The sequence below is a fragment of the Parasteatoda tepidariorum genome, chromosome 4 (genome assembly GCF_982258835.1).
Source record: "Parasteatoda tepidariorum strain Cologne lab strain chromosome 4, Ptep-v5.0, whole genome shotgun sequence".
NCBI lineage: Eukaryota > Metazoa > Arthropoda > Arachnida > Araneae > Theridiidae > Parasteatoda > Parasteatoda tepidariorum.
Window position 1 is genome coordinate 34,258,238 of NC_141758.1, and position 20,573 is coordinate 34,278,810.

A 20,573-nucleotide genomic window follows, 5' to 3' on the forward strand; every position below is an offset into this window, starting at 1 on the left:
ATTCTTTTCATAAAAAGATAGAAACATTTTTAGGTTGGATTTCAGAGGGTGGAAAATAAAGCCTGAATTTAAGATTATCTTGCAAAATGCAGCACAGTTGCACATGAGAGTGCTAGGATCTCACCAAACCCAACTCAATAGACGCACATGCAAATATTTAATCAAACATGTCAAATGATTGAACCGACGGTGCGCCGAAATGGATTGTGGTCGAATGAATTGTGAAAACCACGCTTTTGCACAATACGTAGCGAAAATCGACAAGGTAAAGAAAAAAATCTAATTTTCGAAAAAGGAATATTAAGTACTTTTTAAAAGCCTCCAATGAAAGAACCACCTTTAAGGGTTTTTAAAAACAGAAATAAAAAATAAGCACCTTTAAGCACTTTTTAAAAATGCTACGCACCATGAAACTTATTTCAGGAAAATAAATTGAGAAAAAAACATTAAAGATCATGCAAAGTATATTTTAGACAAAATACTTCATTCAATTTTTAATCAAATTCTGAACAAAAATTCATCACAATGAAAAAGATTACACATTTTTTTAGAAGATATAAAAGATATACATAATTTTGCAAAATGTTTTTACTACTCCACAAAATGAATAAAAAAGATACACATGAATTAATGAATTTTAATTTGAAATTTCATACAAGACATAACTAACATGAAATGAATGAGTTGATAAGTGCACCAATGGTCTTTTTTCCCCATAATTAATAATTACAAACAAATAAGAAAATAAACAATATAGCACAATATTTTTTTTTCATTAATTGATGAATGATCACACAGAAAATAGCAGCTGTTCCTTCCATTCAATTTACATGCATGCTAACTTTTCTCTTCTTGAAAGTTCAAGTTAAGGTTTGTACAAAAGTCTGTAGAAAAGGGCTAAAAAATTTTTATATTAAAAATTATATTAATCAGCTATTTTTCTCTAACATCAGGGCAATCTTTCTAGCTTACGTTGAACAGATTTGAAATTGGAAATGAGATTAGTGACATTTGGTATGGTAGAATCCATAGCTTGAAGATCAACAAGATACCCTGACATCACATCCAAGCAGAATGTTGTGAAAGATCTCCTAAAAAATAAATAAATACTGTTAGGTAACTTACCAAAAGCAACATACTGGATCCACTAACATAAGTTATTTAGTTTATATTAGAAATCGAAATCTCGAATATGGGATTAGATTTTGTTTTTATAAAAAATATAAAGGGGTAGCAGCACAATTTTTTAAAATTTTAGAAATTTTTTTCAAAACATTTTAAATTAATTTTAGGGGTAACACATGAGACTTGGTTAGGATTAAAACAGTTTACAGCATTGTTCATTACACAACAGAAGATTATACCTATACATATCCAAAGCGATTATGAATCATAAAAAGAAATCTCTGAAATTTATTAAGTCAAGAAAGAAATCTTGAAAGTGTAAAAAATGAACAGTATCAATTTTAGATATCACCTATCCAAAATTAAGTGCATAATCCTCAAAAAAATGAGAATAAATCAAAGAAAAAAAAGTTCATACTAAAAAATTTCTAAAACCTAAGTCTTTAAAAAATTAGCTGCTGAACAGGGCTGGCAGTAAGCCATCTACTATTACATGTTTCAATTAAAAATGTGAAATCCATTTTGTTATTTTCTCCATATATTTAAAATCTTTCCTACGCACAGCACTGTTCTTTAAAAAAAATACACAACATTGGCAAACTCATCAAAGTTTATTACTAATGTATTCAGAAATATTTTAAATGCATTATTTGCATGCAAATATTATACACATGCAAATTGCAATTGTAAACAGAAATTTCATTAGAAACCTTCATCACACTTTTGTCAACATTAGGATTATCCATTGAAAGACACATTACTATATACAATGGAATCTTAAAGGAAGATAAGAACATCCAAAAGTTCATTTAAAACAATATCAGCTGTAGCATGGCCTAGAAATACACCTTTTAGATATCATGTTATCAAATTGAACTGACTGGGCCAATATCTGGAATATATATTTAGTCGCATTACCAACATCTTCCATCAAAAGATTCAAAATATTTTGAAATACCATGGTTCAGTACATAAGCAATGTTCTTTACTTTAAGTTGTATTGCCAACACTATGGGAGAATCTGGAAACATTACTTAGAATAAATTGACTGTATCTGTACAAGATTTAAAAGAAATAATATTCTCAACTATATACAAACACCATAGCGTTTCAGCTTTCAAAATTTAATTTTGCTGGCTAAGAACAGCAGCATCACCATTACTTTTATTTTGCAACCATATAATATTGTTGCTAGACAAGTGCTTTGAAATCTCTCCTCACACTTTCAAAGAAGTTTTGTTTTGCTTTGTGATGAGATCAGATTTCAACGAAACTTCTCCATATTTCCAAAAGTTTCGCAACATAAACCACACTTCAAGGAATATAAATCATCCACGGATTCCAACCGTTCCCCTAGAAAAATACCATCTAGTTCTTTTTCAAAACAATCGTTCAGAAACTCGGTTCGTCCTTTTCTCATGGTATCCATTTATAAGCAAACATAAATTATAAGATAGCATTGAAAAAAAAAACAACAACTTACCTTTCATTCAGTGAAACAATTGAAGGCATATCAGCATAATGTTCAATAAGGCTTGCTAACACCATAAGTAGATGCAGTGGATTTTCACATTGCATCCAACAAGAATCTTTGAAGTCATACAGAGCATGGTAAATCTTCAACAAATCAACAATGGACAATCCGAGATTGAGCAAAGTCTCATAAACCCAGGATACTTCAAAATTTAAGCAACACGTTTTCAATTCCAAGACTTTTATGATGAACTCTGAAAAAGAAAATACATTTACGATTCATAATTTGAAGGTGAATACTGACAAAACAATGGTTTCATAAGCATTACATGGTCTGAAGTCTTTACAGAGCTTGCAACTCTCACTGCCATAACTTGGCAAATTAAGTTTTCAGGCAAAAGCAACCATGTGATAAATATTCTCCGTTATGTGAAAAACTGACACTTACCTTTTCTTCCTCCTCGCAAGCTAGCTTGGTCTCAGAACGAACGGTGTTCAAGTTTGTTGATGTTATAATTAATACTATGTTTGTTCAAGCTTTACTAATGTTATGAATGAAATGTTCAAAGAGAAATTACCATTTCGTATTCTCTTCATCTATTTTACTGTACTTAATCTACTAAATTTCACTTTTATGAATGAAATCTGAAAAAGTAAAGTAAAGCACTCTTGCAGTAGCCAGTTATTTGCCAAGGGGTGAAGAAGATTAAGGCTGATGGTAGTAATGTGATGAGCATTGTGCATTTTTTATTTGTCAGACAAGCTGGTATCCATGAATGAGTTGAGGGGGCACATTTTGCCAAACAGAAATCAAATTAGGTACAATGTGCAAAACCTCTGATCTTGAGCTTTACAAATTAAAGACAAGTAGGAGTAGATAAAAATACATTTCTATTCTTACAACTAGTAACTGTATTCAACAGTTGAACTCTTTATACAGAATACCCAATTCAATCATAAATTTTATTAAATAAAGTCACTTTTTATACATTAGTTGACACATCTTATATAATAATGTGATTATTATTAATGATAACTAGATTTATTTTTTAACATTAACATGTACATCACAGTAAAAATGTTAAAGTACAAATAGCTGTAATGAAAATCAAGTGAATTTCAAATTTCACAAAATGTCACACTCAATAAATATGACAATACATAAAAAATTAATTGATTAAATAATGTTTTGAGCACACTGACAAAAGAATACAGAATTTTTCAACCTAAAAATTCCACTAGACCTTAAAAACTATCGCTCTTTAGTATCCAAGACTTCTAAATATTTAGGGATCCTATTTAAAACAAGAACTGTCCACCTTTATATCAGTACATCCATAAAAAAGGCACATTCATAATTACGCTATTTGTTGACATAAAATAAAGAATTTCAAAACAAAATTTTTTATTTGTATTATCAAGGGCGATTTTATCAATCCATTAATTGAGCTAACAATGCTTTTGGTAGGACTAATCAAACACAAGGTGAAAGAAAAGCAAAGATGTTATTTTTCCTCAGTTAATTCATAGTAATCATTTATACAGTGAGCGAAAAAAAGTAAGGACATGCAAAAAACCCCCAATTCTAGAAGTCTTATTAACAGAATTATGAGCAAATTTTAGAAGTAAAATTAAATTATTTCTTGTTTAAACTAATTAAAATGTCTAAATATAAACCTGTTGAAATTTACTTTTTGATTTTTAAATCTAAATGATAAAGTATAAGAACATTGTTTCTTCTTCGCTAATATTCGAAAAATTTGCATATTTGAAAATAGAAATTTAAGATTGAAAAATTGGTTTGTGAAAGGAATTTCGTTCTGCTTTTCGAGAATGGGGATTAAGCGGATGGGAAATTTCAGAAAGAATCAAGAGATCTAAAACAGTAAGTTCATAATTTCCTAAAAAATTCTAGAATGTATGGTGTGAAAAAACAAATTGGGAGACCAGAAATTTGTACTCATCAACAAAAAAGGGGAATTTGCTAAAAAAGGGGGAATTTGCTAAAAAAAGAAGAAAAAAAAAGAAAGAAGAAACTGAAAATGAAGTTACACAAAATTTGAATTTATCATGTTCATCAAGGACTGTTTAAAATGTTTCAAATAAATATTCTCATCTTTTTGAATGGAAATTTAGTGTCACATCCACTTCTAACAAATCAACATAAGAGAAGAATTAACTTTGCCAAAAAATACATACTTGCTCACAAATGGACTGAACATTTTTCTGACGAAAAAAAAATCAACCTTGATGGATCTGATGGTTTTGATTACTTCTGAGTAAATGTTTTTCAAACGTCAATATGGTGGAGGCTCAATGATAGTTTGGAAGGCTTTTGTGGCATATGGAGCCCCTGCAATAGTCTTTGTTAACAGTAAAATTAATTCCGACAAATATGTTGATACGTTAAGAGTATGTTCGTTACCTGAAGTGCCAGTGATTATTTCAGGGGACTATATTTTTCAACAGGATAATGCTTCGATTCGATTCTAAGAGCACAAAACTGAAGTTTAAAGCTAATTCTGTAATTTTAATCGGTTGGCCTTGGCCGGTGAGGAGTCCTGATCTTAATCCGACCAAAAACCCATCAGGACTTCTAGCCTGAAAAGTCTATAAAAAAGGCACAAAATATCAACCCAAACAGGATCTAGTCTCCACTATCAAAGACCCTTGGGGAAAATTTTCTGTGGACAATTTAAGAGATCTTTCAGGATCCATGACTACTCGGCTTATTCAAATGATTCAAAAAAGGGTAGTTTTCTTGGTTATTGGCAAAAATTTTAAGTATTTTAGAGCATGTACTTACACTTTTTTTCCAAAGTGAATTTTTGTAAAAGTGTGAATTTTTGTAAAACCCATATTATGAAGCGAAACTTTATTTTTTATATGCTAAAAGTGTTATTACAAAATTATGTAACAGAAGTCAAACTAAAAGTTTCATTTAGATGAAATGAAAATAAAATATATTTTAATTCAATTTAATGTTGTTCTAATACTTTTTTTCACACACTGCAATAATAATAAAGTTCTAGTTCTCTCCTTAGAATCATTTTAATTTTCTCCTCCAGCTATTCATAGAAATAAGGAATTTTCTTTTTATACATCTAAATAAAGTTTGATTATAATTATGTCTACATAAATCTGTTTGACGTTTTTTTTATTTTATTTATTTGCCTTTTAGGATTAAGCATCCCAAAGGACTTTTTGCATTCCCTTCATGATTTTTGAAATACTTAATGTACTAAGGTGCATAAACAGAATCAGGGGTATCAATCTAATTTTCCCAAAAGTGCTTGCATAACAATTATTAAAATTTTTTCATACCTATTGGAAAGTACTTTTCAGAGTTAACATACAGCTGACTAATCTGTGCTAATTTCTGCTGCAAAACCTTTACTCGGGAAGCTGGCATCATTCCCATTGTTGCCAACAGTTCTGAAAAAATTAAAAAGAAATTAAATTAAGCATCCTATTAATAATAAACAAACTTTTCATTATTTTTTCTAAAAATGTTCAACATTTACAACGTATTTAAAAGTGTATGTCTATTAAAAGAAATAGCTAAAGATTTTTTTTTTTTTTAAATATAAATATGTTGATAATTTGGCCATAACTGCAAACCTGAGTAAATAAGTTTGCAATATTTGAAAGATGAAATTTTTTAGAAAGCTTTGTGGTTTAGAAACCTTAAACTTTGAAAAGAAGGTTACAAAAACAAAAAGGTTAAACTTATTCCTTATTCTGATATTTTGGACAAAATTAAATATAAAATGTTGTATACCAGATAGTAAAATAAAATATTGCACAGACAAACTGTTGCCACACATTTATAGACAAATTATTTTTCAATACACTATTTTTTCACCCCATTATAGAAAAAAATAAGTAAATGTTTCTGAAAATACATAGTGTATAGTAATATTTTAAATAAGAATAATGAAAAAATATATTTTTGTCAATCATTGTTAAATATATTGAAGTAAGGGGCGAATAAGCGATTCTTAAAAAGTTTATTTTTATGAAATTTTCAAAAAAACAATATGGGAATGTGGTTTAGACATTTGTGCTTCATTTAACATTTACACTAATGCAGTATTCGATAAAATTACAAAAGTTTCGTAAAAAATAAACATTTACAATGCCCTAATAAGTTGAAAGTTTGGACTTGTATTAAACAATACAATGACATGGTTTAGCAAAATTTCTCCACTGTAGGGGTTTCAGTTAACTTTATTACATCACAAAAGGCTATTTAAAAAAATGTACATTCTCTATTGGATCAAAATTTGCTCACACACATAAAAAAGTCCTTAGGGAGAAGTTTGCTCAGCTGCTGAAACAACATTAGAAGTAGGCAAATATTTTCAGAAATTAATAAATTCAGAAATAATTGTTCAAATGCAATAGTAAGGTACAAAGCCTGTTATTTGTATATTTTTTTTAGCTATTCTTAAAAAAAAAAGAAAAAAAAAAGACATTAATATTTCAATTTAAAAAAAAAACAGCACTAAACATTTGATTGTAACAAGCATTAAGCAGGGATGAGAGCAGTCAGAAAGCAAAAAAGAGGAAATCCAAGAATGAATATATATACAGGGGTGATTGTGAGCCCAAGTCAAAATTCCGGAAAATTTCTCGAGTTAAAAAAAAAAAAAAAACATTTTAAATTAAAAAATTAGAAAAAAATTTAAGTTTTTTTTTTCTTCCTTTTTCTCAATATTTCTTGGTTTACTTAAAATATATTTAAAATTTTACATATACCTATGATGACCTGGAGAAGTAATTAAAATTTACAAATATGTCTTTCTTTTTTGAGTTTATGATTATAATAACTATTTACTGATAAAAAAATTAATATTAATCATGAATATAAGCTTATAAAGTATCTGGCTCTCCCTTACAAATAAATAAACTGTGTTTTTAAGTTCCAACCTCTGAAAATTTGATTTTCGGAAACTTCTGTGATCAATGATTTTTTGAAACGTCTGGACCTTCGATCTCCGGAAACTTCCGGATCACTGCTAACGAAAAATCCAGAAATCTGGATTTTTTTCGGAGTACATATATACATATATATATGTATATGTATATATCCAAAAATTTGACAAAAAAAGTACGATTTTTAAACTTGTAAACCATGTGATTATAAATACCGATGATTAATTTTAAAATTGTATGAATATATGAATCATATGCATGATTTTAAATTGAGAGAATATCAATCCCGATATGAGGCTTTTAAATCATGTGAATATAAAACTCTATATTGAATTTAAAAATTGCGAAAATACAAATTATGATGCGCAATTTTTAGATCACGTAAATACGAATCACGATGCATAATTTTTAAGTTGCGCGAATACGAATCCCAATGTCTAATTCTTAAAGCATGTACGCATAAATACGAAAATCGATGTTTGATATTACAACCGCAAAAACGAATCACGACATCGGATTTTAAGCTTGCGTGAAGACGAATCGCTACATAGGGTTTGAAAAACGCGTAAATCAAATCGTGATATTGGATTTTTAAATCTCATAAATAAGAATCGCAATGTACGACACTTAAAACACCTGTATAAGAATCGCAACTTTCAACTTTTAAACCAGGTAAATGCAAAAATATTTGATATTAAAATCGATTTTAAAAATGTATAAATACAAAACGCGATATTGGGTTTTCAAATCTCGTAAATAAGAATCATAACATACGATATTTAAATAGCGCAAATAAGAATCGCAACACGCAACTTTTGAATCAGGTAAATACGAAAATCGATGATTTATATAAAAATCGCGTGAATAAGAATCGAGATATTTGCAGAGTCTGGACTTGGGATTTCTAAAAGGCTTGTTTGTATTGTTTTGACATAATAAATAAAAATTGACAAGATTAATTGAATGAGCAAATAAATATTTTCACTGCAAATCCACCTCTATTTTTTTTCCGTTTGATTTAACGCCAGAAAACAGGAAGCAGCGACGTCTGAATTATGAAAATATCCAGCAGACGGATAAAAATACGGAAAATCTTATTTTCTGAGCGTAAAATCGGAAAAAATAGCTAAAAATGCTGAAGAGTTAGCAGCTAGGACGTAGTTTGAATTTTCTGTTTATCTTTTAAAATCGTAAATAAATATAATTATTTTATTTCAACGACTGAATTTTCAGAAAAAGTGGGATATTTATTTAAAAAAAAAAAAAAAAACGGAACTTTTAGAGAATCAGAGTTTTTGATTAAAAAAAAAAATGGTTAAAATTCGAGAAATAAGAGCGAAAAATGGCAGATTCCGCCATAAAGGGGAAAAATCTAATCCCTGCAGGTCAACCAGTTTTGCCCCAAGAAAATGACTTTTAGCGAAACTTCAGAAGGAGGAATGAGGACTTCAATAGTTTCGCTCCGCGGAAAATTAAATTCCTCATAAAAATTTTAACTTGTGCAAAACATTTTCCGCGGAAATTAGCGGGAAAAATGGAAGAAAAAAAAAAAGCGGAAATCCGCGAATGCGCGGAAGAATCACATCCCTCATTAAGGATAAGCCATTTGACAAGCAGCTCACAAGCATAACATTTTACACTTTAACAAAACAAAAAATTTTCAAAATCTGTATTTTTTAAATCACCACAAAATATAAAGAAGACAATACATAAGCAGATTAAATAAGAAAATGGACATTCAGTTTTTAGACGTTAGTCCTGAAAAGCATTAGTTTCAAATTATAAAATTTTGTGGTAAAAATTTTAAAAAAAATCACTTAAAACTTTAATTAATTATTTATAAAAGTAAAACATTCCTCTAACAGGTTGACATAAAGCTTCACAATTTTGTGATTGTGGCATTGCGCACAAGTGGTCTTAACACACCCTGGTAGGCACCGACATAAGGCCATATGGACATTAACCCGCCACTGAGAATCAAATCCCAATCATTCACAACAGTCAATGAGTGAGTCTTCATGACAGTGCAATCCATTTAAGCATTTGTATCTTTCTATATAAAGTGAACATTTCTGCTTTTTTTTTTTTTTTTTTTTTTTTTTTTTAACCAAACCAATTTTACATTTTATGTGGTTACATTAAAATCAAACTAATAAATTTTTCAATAAAAATAAAGGCACTTTTGAACCAGTTCAATAAATTTAATCACTACAAAGAACCACAGTGAAAAGTAATAGTAATTAATAACGATGTAAAGGGATATGCACTTTAGTATTAGTTTGTATAATCATATTATATAATTACAATAATCTGTACCATAATTCCCCCCCCCCCCAAAAAAAAATAATAAACAGAAATTTCAAATTAAAGATTATAAAAGAAATATTTACTAATTAATATGTTAAGTTCACAATACCTTTCTCAATAATCCTTTGCCATAATGATTTAATACGATGATCGTCATCAACTGCTCCGCATTCCATAATTGCTAATGAGCATTCCGGAAGATTGTATCTCTCCGCATAACTTTCATATAACTGGAACATACAGAAAACAATAAATAGTGTAACACACATTTAATTCTAATACTATATTTAATCTTAAAATATTTTTAAAAAAAACATACATCTTGTATGGGGAGAAAATTGGAGTTGAGTGCATTAATAGCATCATCAACAGCTTTCTGATTAATGGGCATTTTTCTTTGTAAAGCCTCAGTCCTCTTTTGCTGTAGAGCCTCCAAAATCTGTAGTTGAATACGTGCAACCTAAAAACAATAATGTTATAATTAGCATCATTCAAAATTAACAGATAAATAATTACACAAAATAAACACTTTAGAACCATTGCTTGAATTTTTAGCACAAAAGAAAAAAATTACTTTTTTTAAACTTTTTATGGTTTGACAAAACTAACGTTTATAACAAAATATTAGTAAAATATATGGAGTAGTTTTTTATGCACTTTTCTTTGCTTCAGCCATCTCAAAATACGTTCGAAACTGAAATTATTGGCAATGCTAAAGCAATAGCAAAACATTTTCTAAAGTAAGAATACATGTCTATTTTTACAATAATTTTCTAAAGTAAGAATGTCATTGCCACCCACTCTGTACTCCATGATATATACATTACTGATAGATTTTCAAAGATATTATTTTCCTTCAAAAACAGAAGGAAAAAAAAATTCAGTAAAAAAAGGGAACAATTTTTACCAAAATTTTACAAAGTTTAAACCTGCTAAAATTTTTGAGAAAAGAAACTCACAACTGATATGAGGAATAGGGATTTAGAAGTATATTGGCCTACTTTAGTTATAATGCAAATCTGGCAAAGCTATTGTTGTACAGTCAGAAGCATATTTAGGGATGAGGCATTTAAATTGAGGACTGCACAGAAAGAAAGTGAGCAAGGTGCAGAATTCAGATATGAAATTTGTTGATACACGTGCAATTATACACATTTATTTACTTTACCACATGAACATAAGAAGCTGGCCAAAATTTAATTGAGTTACTTTCAAAAATTATAATATACTAGAACTATAGTGAAATTATAATAGTAGACAGTTTTACTTATGTTTGCATTCAAATCAATAATAAATATTAATTTGATTAACAAAAATTACTTTGTGATTTTTCATTGAACTTCATTCAGCTTATAATTAACTAAATTATGTATAATTTAGTTTATATAAATAATTTCAATAGCAAAATATCAAGCAGTAAATATCAGAAATAATTTTGTAATTAAAAGGCTTGCAGCAATATCATTAAAGCTATTTTACAAACTATCAAGAAGAAATCTTATAAAAGTTTCTACATTGTCAAAAAAAAAAACAACAACTTTACTATAAAAGTGTCATGCCATGAAGAAAAAGTATAGTTAGGTTTTCACCACACAAGATGGATTAATAGCAAAGAACAGAATATAATTCAATGAAAAAATTTTTCAAGAGCACATTATGAATGCTCATAAAAGAATAATTGCTTATAAATAAAAACTTACTTCCATTTTTTCTTCTAATTCATGTAAGAATTCTCCTTCTCCACTAGTAGATATTCTCATTTCAGAGCCTTTTACACACATTATAGCTCGAGATAAATATTCAATTCTTTGAGATAAACTGATTTCAACTCTGTAACAGGTAACAGTATTATAATTGGTTGTTACTGTTGAAAATAACTTGTTTTCAAAAAACAAATTAAACTATAAAATGTTTTATGTAAAACAGAAAATGAAATGTGATACTATAAAGGAAATGCAATTTTCTTAAAGAATCATACATTCAAAACAATAGCTAAGAAAATTTAGTGAAGCAGCAATGATTGCATATTTGAATCATAAAAAAAGAAACATCATTTTAATCTAAGTTGATAACATAAAGGAGAAAAATATAATAAATTTTACCAAAAATAAATCACATGATAACTATTTCATAGTAGTATTTGAAATATTTCACACGCAAGAATTGTTATAATCAAGAAAATACAAAACCTATATTACATTTTAAATATAGTTTTGTAAAGTATAATTTATAGTTTTAAATATAGTTTTGTATTGTCTTGTAGATATTAATATATTTTTTTATTAATTTAGAATAAAAACCAGATAGATCAGAATAAAAATATTAATAAAAGTTCAATTATAGTTAAGGTAGCAAGTTTGTTGTGGAGCGAATTTCCTCGATGATATCCGCAAAATATCGATGCGATTTTACATAAAAACCGCAAATATTTCGCAATGCAAAAATACTTACGAGAAATTTTTTTTAAAATCAGAGATTTTCGTTTTTTTTTTTAATTCTTCGCTTACATTAACAGTAATTAGCACTCCTAGCAAGATTCTAAGATAATATATAAATGATAGCATATTTAAGGGAGTAGATCAACAACAAAATGGTAAGAAAATAATTTAAAGATAGTCATTATATTATAAAGTGAGAAGTATACCAAATCTTACTTAAATCCATAAAAGTGCAATGAGAATTAAAAAGAAAGAAAAGGCTTAGTTGGCCACCTGCTTAAAAAAAAAAACATTGCTGGAAGCAATTAAGAAGTAATACCAGCTAATGCACTGGTTAATGAAAATACTAGCAAATGAAAAATTCTTTAATTAAGAGATGAAAAAAGAAATTTTTCAGCTCTTTTCTATGCTTTTATTTTATTATTTGTGCTACATTTTTCAGAGAATATATTGTATATTAAATCAAAAAACAACTTGAATTAAGATAAAGCCCAAATGATAGCACATTAATGAACATACTATAATATCAGTTATATAAACAAGAACCTTCCTCCGTGCCTAAACTTCAAATGAAGGCCACCATTTCCCAATATTTGGAAGTTTATTTTAATGAAATTTGTCCTACAGTAGGGTTCCTGTCAAATCATCTCACTCCTGTTTCCTAGTTATTCCCTTGTTCCTTTGTCCCTATCAGTTAAGCCACTGTAGTGTTGTATGTCCCTTCACTTTTCTACTGACACATTGACACTGAGGAAGGTTCTTGTTTATAGAACTGAAACTATAGTATCAAGGTTGGCTTTTTGCCGGCAGAAACTGGCTTTTGCCAGGCCAGTGGAAAAAATTGGTTATAACCGGTAAAAACTAAAAAAAACTTCTATATTAGTTCTAGTAATTGCTCAATGACATTTTGTTTAAGTAAACCGAAAAATATGTAACTCCATGTAACTGTAAAGAACTTTTTAATTCATTGTTTGTAAATATATATTATTGTCATAGCTTTGCAAAACAAATTGGCCCCATTTCCTGAAACTTATTTTTCCAGTTAAGTTTTGACAACTACCCCAGCTGCTACATGATCAGGGGTCTGTCTAGGTTTTTCTGACAGGTACCTATTTTGTGAAAATTTAGACGTAATTTGTGAAAAATTAAAAATTATATTAAAAAATCAACACAAGAATATGGATTTATCGTTTCTTAAGGGATACAAAAATGAAATTTTAACAAAAAGTATTTTGTGAAACTACCGTTTTTCCTAAAGTTGAATTTGTGAAGGTACCGCTAAACGGTAGTAAATTCGGCCTGGACAGACCCCTGATGATGGTCCAGTTTTAAAAAGTATGCAATAGAGGAAGAAAGTTTCACAAATCTTGCTTTTTCCTTAAAGGCAATGCCTGCTAGTTCTACTGAACTTGAGAGAATCTTCTCAAATTTCTCATTCGTGCATAGCAAATTGAGAAATTGTTTAGGTTTAGAAACTGCATCAAAACTTGCCTTTTGCTATAGATTACTGCAGAGTGCAAACAATGTTAATATTTGATTTTGAGTGGTGCTAATTTTGTAAATAAATTGTACTTTGTTTAGCATTTAATTGTTTTTACTAAGAATTATCCAATGTAAGCTAATCTCAGTACTTACTTTTATGTCAATTTCTGAATTTCTGCCATGCAGTTTTAACTGGTTTCTACCAGTGGTTTTAACCACCTCGGTAGAAACTTGCCAACCTTGTATAGTATGCCCATTTATATACTTTAATTTGTGTTTTATTCACATTGTTTTCTGTCTTAGTCTACATAGCACAAAGTAAACTATCCTTGGTAAAATATGATGTTTTTTTTTTGTATTTGTGCTTCCTTGTAACTCTTAAAATTGATTACCAATCTTTCACTGATTTCGGTTTTTCCCCCCACCTTGGTCAAACATGTATGCTTAATTATTACAATAAATGCCACTTGCTTCATTCTTTATTAATAATACTAATTTAAATAATCAAGTCAATTGATTTTGATAGTCTTTTTTTTTCAGACAATGTTTTCATGATTGTAATGCTAAAAAATTGTATGAAAATTTTTTAAATTTAAAAACGAATTCACTTACCAAAACACTGAGTTTAAATGTTAGATTTACTATTTAACTTTTTTAATCCATTCAAAACAAAAATAGCTTCTGTTCATCTTTTTAGTATTTATTTTAGGTACATATTTAATTTTACAATGAATTTCAGATATAAGAAATAATAAATAAAAATTTACCAAGATGCCAAAAAAATTTGCATCATAACATGCAAGCAAAATTAACGAATGGAAAATCTAAGGAAAGTTAAACACCCAAAATTAAAAGCAAGCAATATAAAAAAAATATCTTTAAGGGCCTTAATTACAGTTTTATAAGTTAAGAGCTCATAATAATAATATGGCGCAAAAAATTTTAGAACACATACTTAGTTTATTTATATTATTTAGTGAGATTTTGTTTACAAATTATTGTTATAATAATAAATGAAGGTTAATTCCGAAATAATCAGAAGTAAATTATTAGAACAGAAATCTTATATTTACCCATGTTTATCAGATAATTTAGCAAGAACCCTAGCCGCTGCAGAAAAATTCTGATTTTTTTCATAATATTTCCAGAGTAAATTCAAGATGTATAAATTGTCTGGTCGAACTGAAGCACGACGCTTTAAATAATCTTCAAGGAAATGAGATTTTATCTGAAAAAGGGGGAAAAAACTGATATTAGACAACTAAAAACCTATTGAAACAATTATGACTGAAACAAAGAAAAAAAATGGACTACTAAAAACAGCACATTACATATTAAAAATAACTAAGAAAATTTAATGCTACTTGACAAGACAATGTAATCTAAAATAACTTCTTGATTGTTGTAACAAGTATTTGACATCCCTGGTAGTGTAGTTTTTTCAGTCCATTCAGTCATTTGTTAATTTGAGGACAATAAATCATGAACAAGTTTGTTAAAGAAAAAATAATTGAGGTTTAAAAAAAATATGCATGTGACTAGTAAAAAATACTAGTCATATGCAGACAATTTCGGTTCAAGCAACTTTTATTATTTTATCTATATTATTTGACAAAACACAACAAATTTAAACAAAATATTCATTAAGCAGATATTTTAGCTAAAAGCAAACTTTAATATATCCATATACTAAAATATTTGATAGTGTAGCACTATTTTTGGAGATCAACTTTGCATTTCATTTTGTTTAGCTGCTGTGCAAAACTTATAAGATGCAGAAATCTCTAAGTACAAAGGTAGAAAAATGTATATGGAGTAAAATGTAATAGAAAAAACAACATTTGGTAATTAGTCCGAGTATTATTAACTGTAAAACTTTTGGTAAAAAATACCATGTGGACAGCTCTGGAAGCTATAGAAATGGAATTACAGAATTGAAATTTATAAACTTAAGTAAACTAAATTCAACAATGTTTAACAAGAGTCAAAGTATAAAATATTCCATTTCATGTTAGTGTACAGAAATAATTTGAATTGCATCATTTTAAAACATAAAAATAGTGAAGAGAATTGTGTAATATTTAAACTGCATGCTGAAAATTTAAAATTATTAGGAGTGTAGCAAAATCTGTATCCAATTAAATTCTTAGCAATTTACAGAAAATAAAAATCTTTTCTAAAACTATGTTTTCTTGGCATAACTAACTACTACTACTGCAATCACATGATTCTACCTTCACAACCCACAATATCATAAATTAAATGATCTTTTCTCGATTCTTGCTGCCCAAGATTACATCCATGTGATCTCAATATGGCACTCTCATATTACATATATATAATCTCGAATTAGTGTTAAAATCGGAGCGCAGTAAAGCATTTTTTCTCCTTACACCTGCCCTGGAAAATTTAATGACCTTTTGAAGATTAGTTTAAAAAGCATGCAGATTGTTTTACTTCTAAAAACATTCTTAAAATTGATTAATAAATCATTTGAAATCATGGAAAATATGTATAACATAAATATTCAATTAAAGAAAAATGATTTTCACCATTGATTATAAAATTATCTTCACTATTGCATCAAAGCATTTAACTTTTGAAAATTATTTAAAGCTTTTTTAAAAAAAGGTGTTGAAATTACTTTTTTTAACAAGTTTAGTAAAAGGTTTCTCATGTGGGTTCGTCAATTAATATTCCAAAAGCCGAAATTTATTAAAAATGAAATAAATGATTTTTTATTGAACATAATAGGTTTCATAAACCTAAAAATAATACGCAGAAATAAAATTGATATTTGATTTGAAAAGAAAAAAAAAGAAAGAAAATTCAAGAATTATCATTAAATATTTTCCAACTTTCGTGATATTTATATACAAAATTTTCTAGTAGTTAATTTTATGCTTTAATATATTACTCTGTGCTTGAAAAATTTGATTTAAAACTATTTTTACCACCACCAACAAACAGTATTTAAAAAACATATAAAAGAACCCTAATAGTTATGCCTTAAATGTGTAAAAGCTTCACAAAATTCTAAAATTGCAAACAACTTTAATGCTTCCATTTTGCTCTTCAACAATCACTCTGAAAAATCTTACCTAAAATCATAACAATTGACAATTAAAATATTAAAGGAAGTTTGAAGAACTTACATAGAGCAAATAATCTGAGTCATTGTTTTCAATTAGCCAGTCATACAAGGCAACATGAAACAATTCATCATCTGTTTTCAGAGCCATGTCAAATATTCTCTCTGACTAAAAAATAAAAATAATTAATTTACACATGAAAATAAATGAAAGAATCTACCACCTAAAAATATTATTTTAAAAATTAACTTTTCTGAGTGTGGGTGTCAAATTTTAAAAATTTGAGAAACAAATGAGGGAAATTATAAAAACATTACTACTAATTAACAGCAGCTGCATTACTTTGAACAAGTAGCATCAGATTAACCATAAAAATATACATAAATTTAAAAAGTAAATATATATATATATATTTAAAATCTATCCTGCTTAGAATGTAACTTATTTAAATAATGTTACAGATTTTTATTTTGTTACCGAACAAAAAGACTGATAAAAAGTTTCCATACTGCAACCTTTATTTTGATAAAAATCAATTATCATTTAGTGATTTTCACAGACGGTAAAACAAATATAATTTTAATACAATACAGGGTGATACGTAAAAAAATAAAAGAGAGATAAAGTATATAAATTATTTTAGCGTGTTTCATATTCAGAATAACTAAGATTATTTCATGAATACATTAACACACAAGCTACAATGTATCATCCACAATAAAACTTTGTATCCTTGCTACTTTTGACTAATTTAATAGATGGAAAAAAGTCAATGTTATTTTCTGCCACAATTTTAAAAGATTTGGTCTTGCATAATATGAAATCTCAATTATCTTATATTATTTACTTCACTAAAAAGCTTTTAGATGAAGGATATTAATTTTCATTTTATGTTGCTCAAGAGTTTTTCGTACTTCTTACATAATAATCAGAATTGAAGCTTTTAGTTAAATACTGTTACATCTAAAATTAGAAACATGAGAAAAGTCTTAAATATAGTGGACTGATAGTAAGACATGGTTCTAAATAAAAAAGTGAAAGAAATAGATCCTCGCTATGCAACAAGATTTTTTTCGAAAAATAGATAAATGTGTTTTATTATTTTTAAGGTAATGCAAATATAAAACAAATTTTTTATAATAAAAAATAAACTTTAAAAGAACCGATAGAGTATTCATGCATCAACAAACTTTTCTGTTATCAAAATGCATTACCAGATGAGACATATTGTTTTGTTTCAGAACACTATTATTTTATACTTATCTACCTGGATTTCCATATACATAGTATTAATTGAATGAACTATTTCTAAACTAAAAATACAGATTTTATTCAGCTTTCATTTGAAAAATTAGAAAAAAAATTTAAACAAGGTTTTTATCCTTTTTCTCAAAATTTCTTAGCTTACCTAAAATACATTTCAAATTTTACATATACCTATACCATTTACACATACCTACGATGACCTGGAGAAGCAATTAAAATTTACAAATATCTTTCTTTCTTGAGTTTATGATTATAACATCAATTTACTGATAAAAATGAATATTAATCATGAATATAAGCTTATAAAGTATCTGGTTCTCCCTTACAAACAAATAAAATAAACTGTGTTTTTAAGTTCCACCTTTGAAAATTTCATTTCTGGAAACTCAAGATTTTTTTTCAGAAACTCAGTGATCAATGATTTTTTGAAACGCCTGGACCTTTAATCAAAGGAAACTTTCGGATCACTGTTAACAAAAAATCCGGAAATCCAGATTTTTTCCGCAGCACAATCAACCTCAAGCTGTTCAATGACGGTTATAAAATAAAAATAGAAAGTAATAAGGATGAGTTATACTAACATATACTTTGGCAGCTTCTGGAGCTAACAGGTTAGGATCTCTAGAAGGAGGTGGTCCCGGAACCTTTGGCACGCTTGGCGATTGAGGATGTGACATACTTTGTGATACTAATTCACTCATTGCATCAATGACGTGCTTGTAACAGTTCCTCCTGAAAAATAGATAAATAATAAAGTAAATCCAAGAGGTCGTGGGTTCGATCCTCGCCGGCCGAAGACTCCCCGTGTAGTAAATGGTGACTGATACACGTTAAATCTGTCGAGTCTCAAAGTCCTCCATGTTCCCACAACAAATCAATACCTCTGGGGGTACTGATCCAGGAGTTTCCTTGTCTTCTGGATTGGTTCAAAATTACAAGGCTACGGAGTTGAACGTAAGTAGTCGTAAACCCATGAAATTGGGTCGGCTGTTCAACGACGGTTATAAAATAAAATAATAAAGTAAAAATTACTGATTCTTGCTGTTGTTTCTGATCAATGAAACAAAAAAATATTTCTTATAGCCTATAAAATTTTGAAATGAAGATTTCTTTATGAAATAAAATGGAATCACATGTATTAACTGTTGCCTCCTATCATTGGTGGCATAAATGGAAATGAATGCAGTTACAATAAACAATTAAGAAAAATTACTGTTCGTTATAATTTCGAATATGTTGCAAAAGGAAAGAATACTTACATATATTCCCATAAAGTAAAGGTGCCTTTTTTGTCATATTAACTGAATCCCTTAAAGTGTTATAAATATTAATGACTTAATTTATAATTTAACAAATTTCTTTTTTGCCATCTTTCTTGTCACCATCTTTCAATGGTGAAAAACCATCTTTCTTGTCAATATCATTTTAACAATCTAACTTTGTGACCATTTTCATTAGGATGACATGAGTGATTACATAGGGTAACTTTATCAGCTTTCTAAAAAAAATTTTTTTTTATTTACTCTATTTATTTATCATACTCAATTTTTCACATGACCCATCAAATATTATAGCCTTTGTAGACTGAATAGGCATTTGAAGGTTACGTGATCACCGTCTCCATTACCTTGGTATCCATAAACTTCGCTTTCGCCCCACACCAGTACCATATTATAATAATATACAATTATGAGTTATAGTAAATGAAGTATAGTAAATGAAAAGAGTAGCATTGCTGTCTGACCTTAAGATGGCAATTTTAACTACTAGGAGTATAAAATTTTTGCGACATACAAATATAGTTGTTTGTTAAACAAACCTATTAATGAAAGCTTGAAAGCCTTGGTGATCATCCTTAGGTTCACCATTTTTATAATAATGCAGAGCTAAGCCTTGAGGATCCAGACGTTGGGCACAGCAGAGACAGAGATCTACAATACCATCATAAAAGCCAACACTCCTGAAGAGTCCAGACATCAAACCAAGATCAACACAAGGTGCAATAGATTTGCAAAGCTGCAATTGATAATATTTTTGTGTTAGAAGATTCCAAAAGGTTGTTAATTTATATATATATATATAAAATATATAAACAGACATATATAATCGGACAGTATATATATATATAATATATATATATACTATCCGAATAACAACAAAAAGGATAATAAGATAAAACAGAAAAACGAAGAAAACTCAAAAGTCTTATTTAGCACATAAGCTGGAATTATATAGAACTCATAAAAAAAGTTTAAAATATAAAGAAAACAATAAAGATTAATAAAAAGAGAAGAGAAAATGTTTAATTTTTTTCTTCTAAATACTAAATAAGCTTTCTAAATACTAAATAAATATATATATATATTAAAAAATCAGAAAACAAAATATTGAAAAGATATAATCTCTTCAGCTCACACTATTATATCCGCACATCTTTTTGAGGATAAAATCG

General features: G+C 28.1%; 1 protein-coding gene across 1 annotated transcript in view; it reads right to left on the reverse strand.

The window, feature by feature from the left end:
• Window positions 1-467: 467 nt before the first annotated feature.
• Nup154 (nuclear pore complex protein Nup154) overlaps window positions 468-20,573 on the reverse strand; it is a 69,892-nt gene continuing 49,786 nt past the window's right edge. The window contains exons 27-36 of the mRNA XM_087160904.1: window positions 19,941-20,137; window positions 18,703-18,853; window positions 16,919-17,023; window positions 14,837-14,991; window positions 11,544-11,673; window positions 10,163-10,303; window positions 9,953-10,073; window positions 5,923-6,033; window positions 2,609-2,852; window positions 468-1,091 (exon numbers count right to left, since the gene is read on the reverse strand). Of these exons, the coding sequence (XP_087017030.1) occupies window positions 950-1,091; window positions 2,609-2,852; window positions 5,923-6,033; window positions 9,953-10,073; window positions 10,163-10,303; window positions 11,544-11,673; window positions 14,837-14,991; window positions 16,919-17,023; window positions 18,703-18,853; window positions 19,941-20,137 (1,497 nt within the window). The 3' untranslated portion in view covers window positions 468-949. The remainder of the gene's footprint in view (window positions 1,092-2,608; window positions 2,853-5,922; window positions 6,034-9,952; window positions 10,074-10,162; window positions 10,304-11,543; window positions 11,674-14,836; window positions 14,992-16,918; window positions 17,024-18,702; window positions 18,854-19,940; window positions 20,138-20,573) is intronic.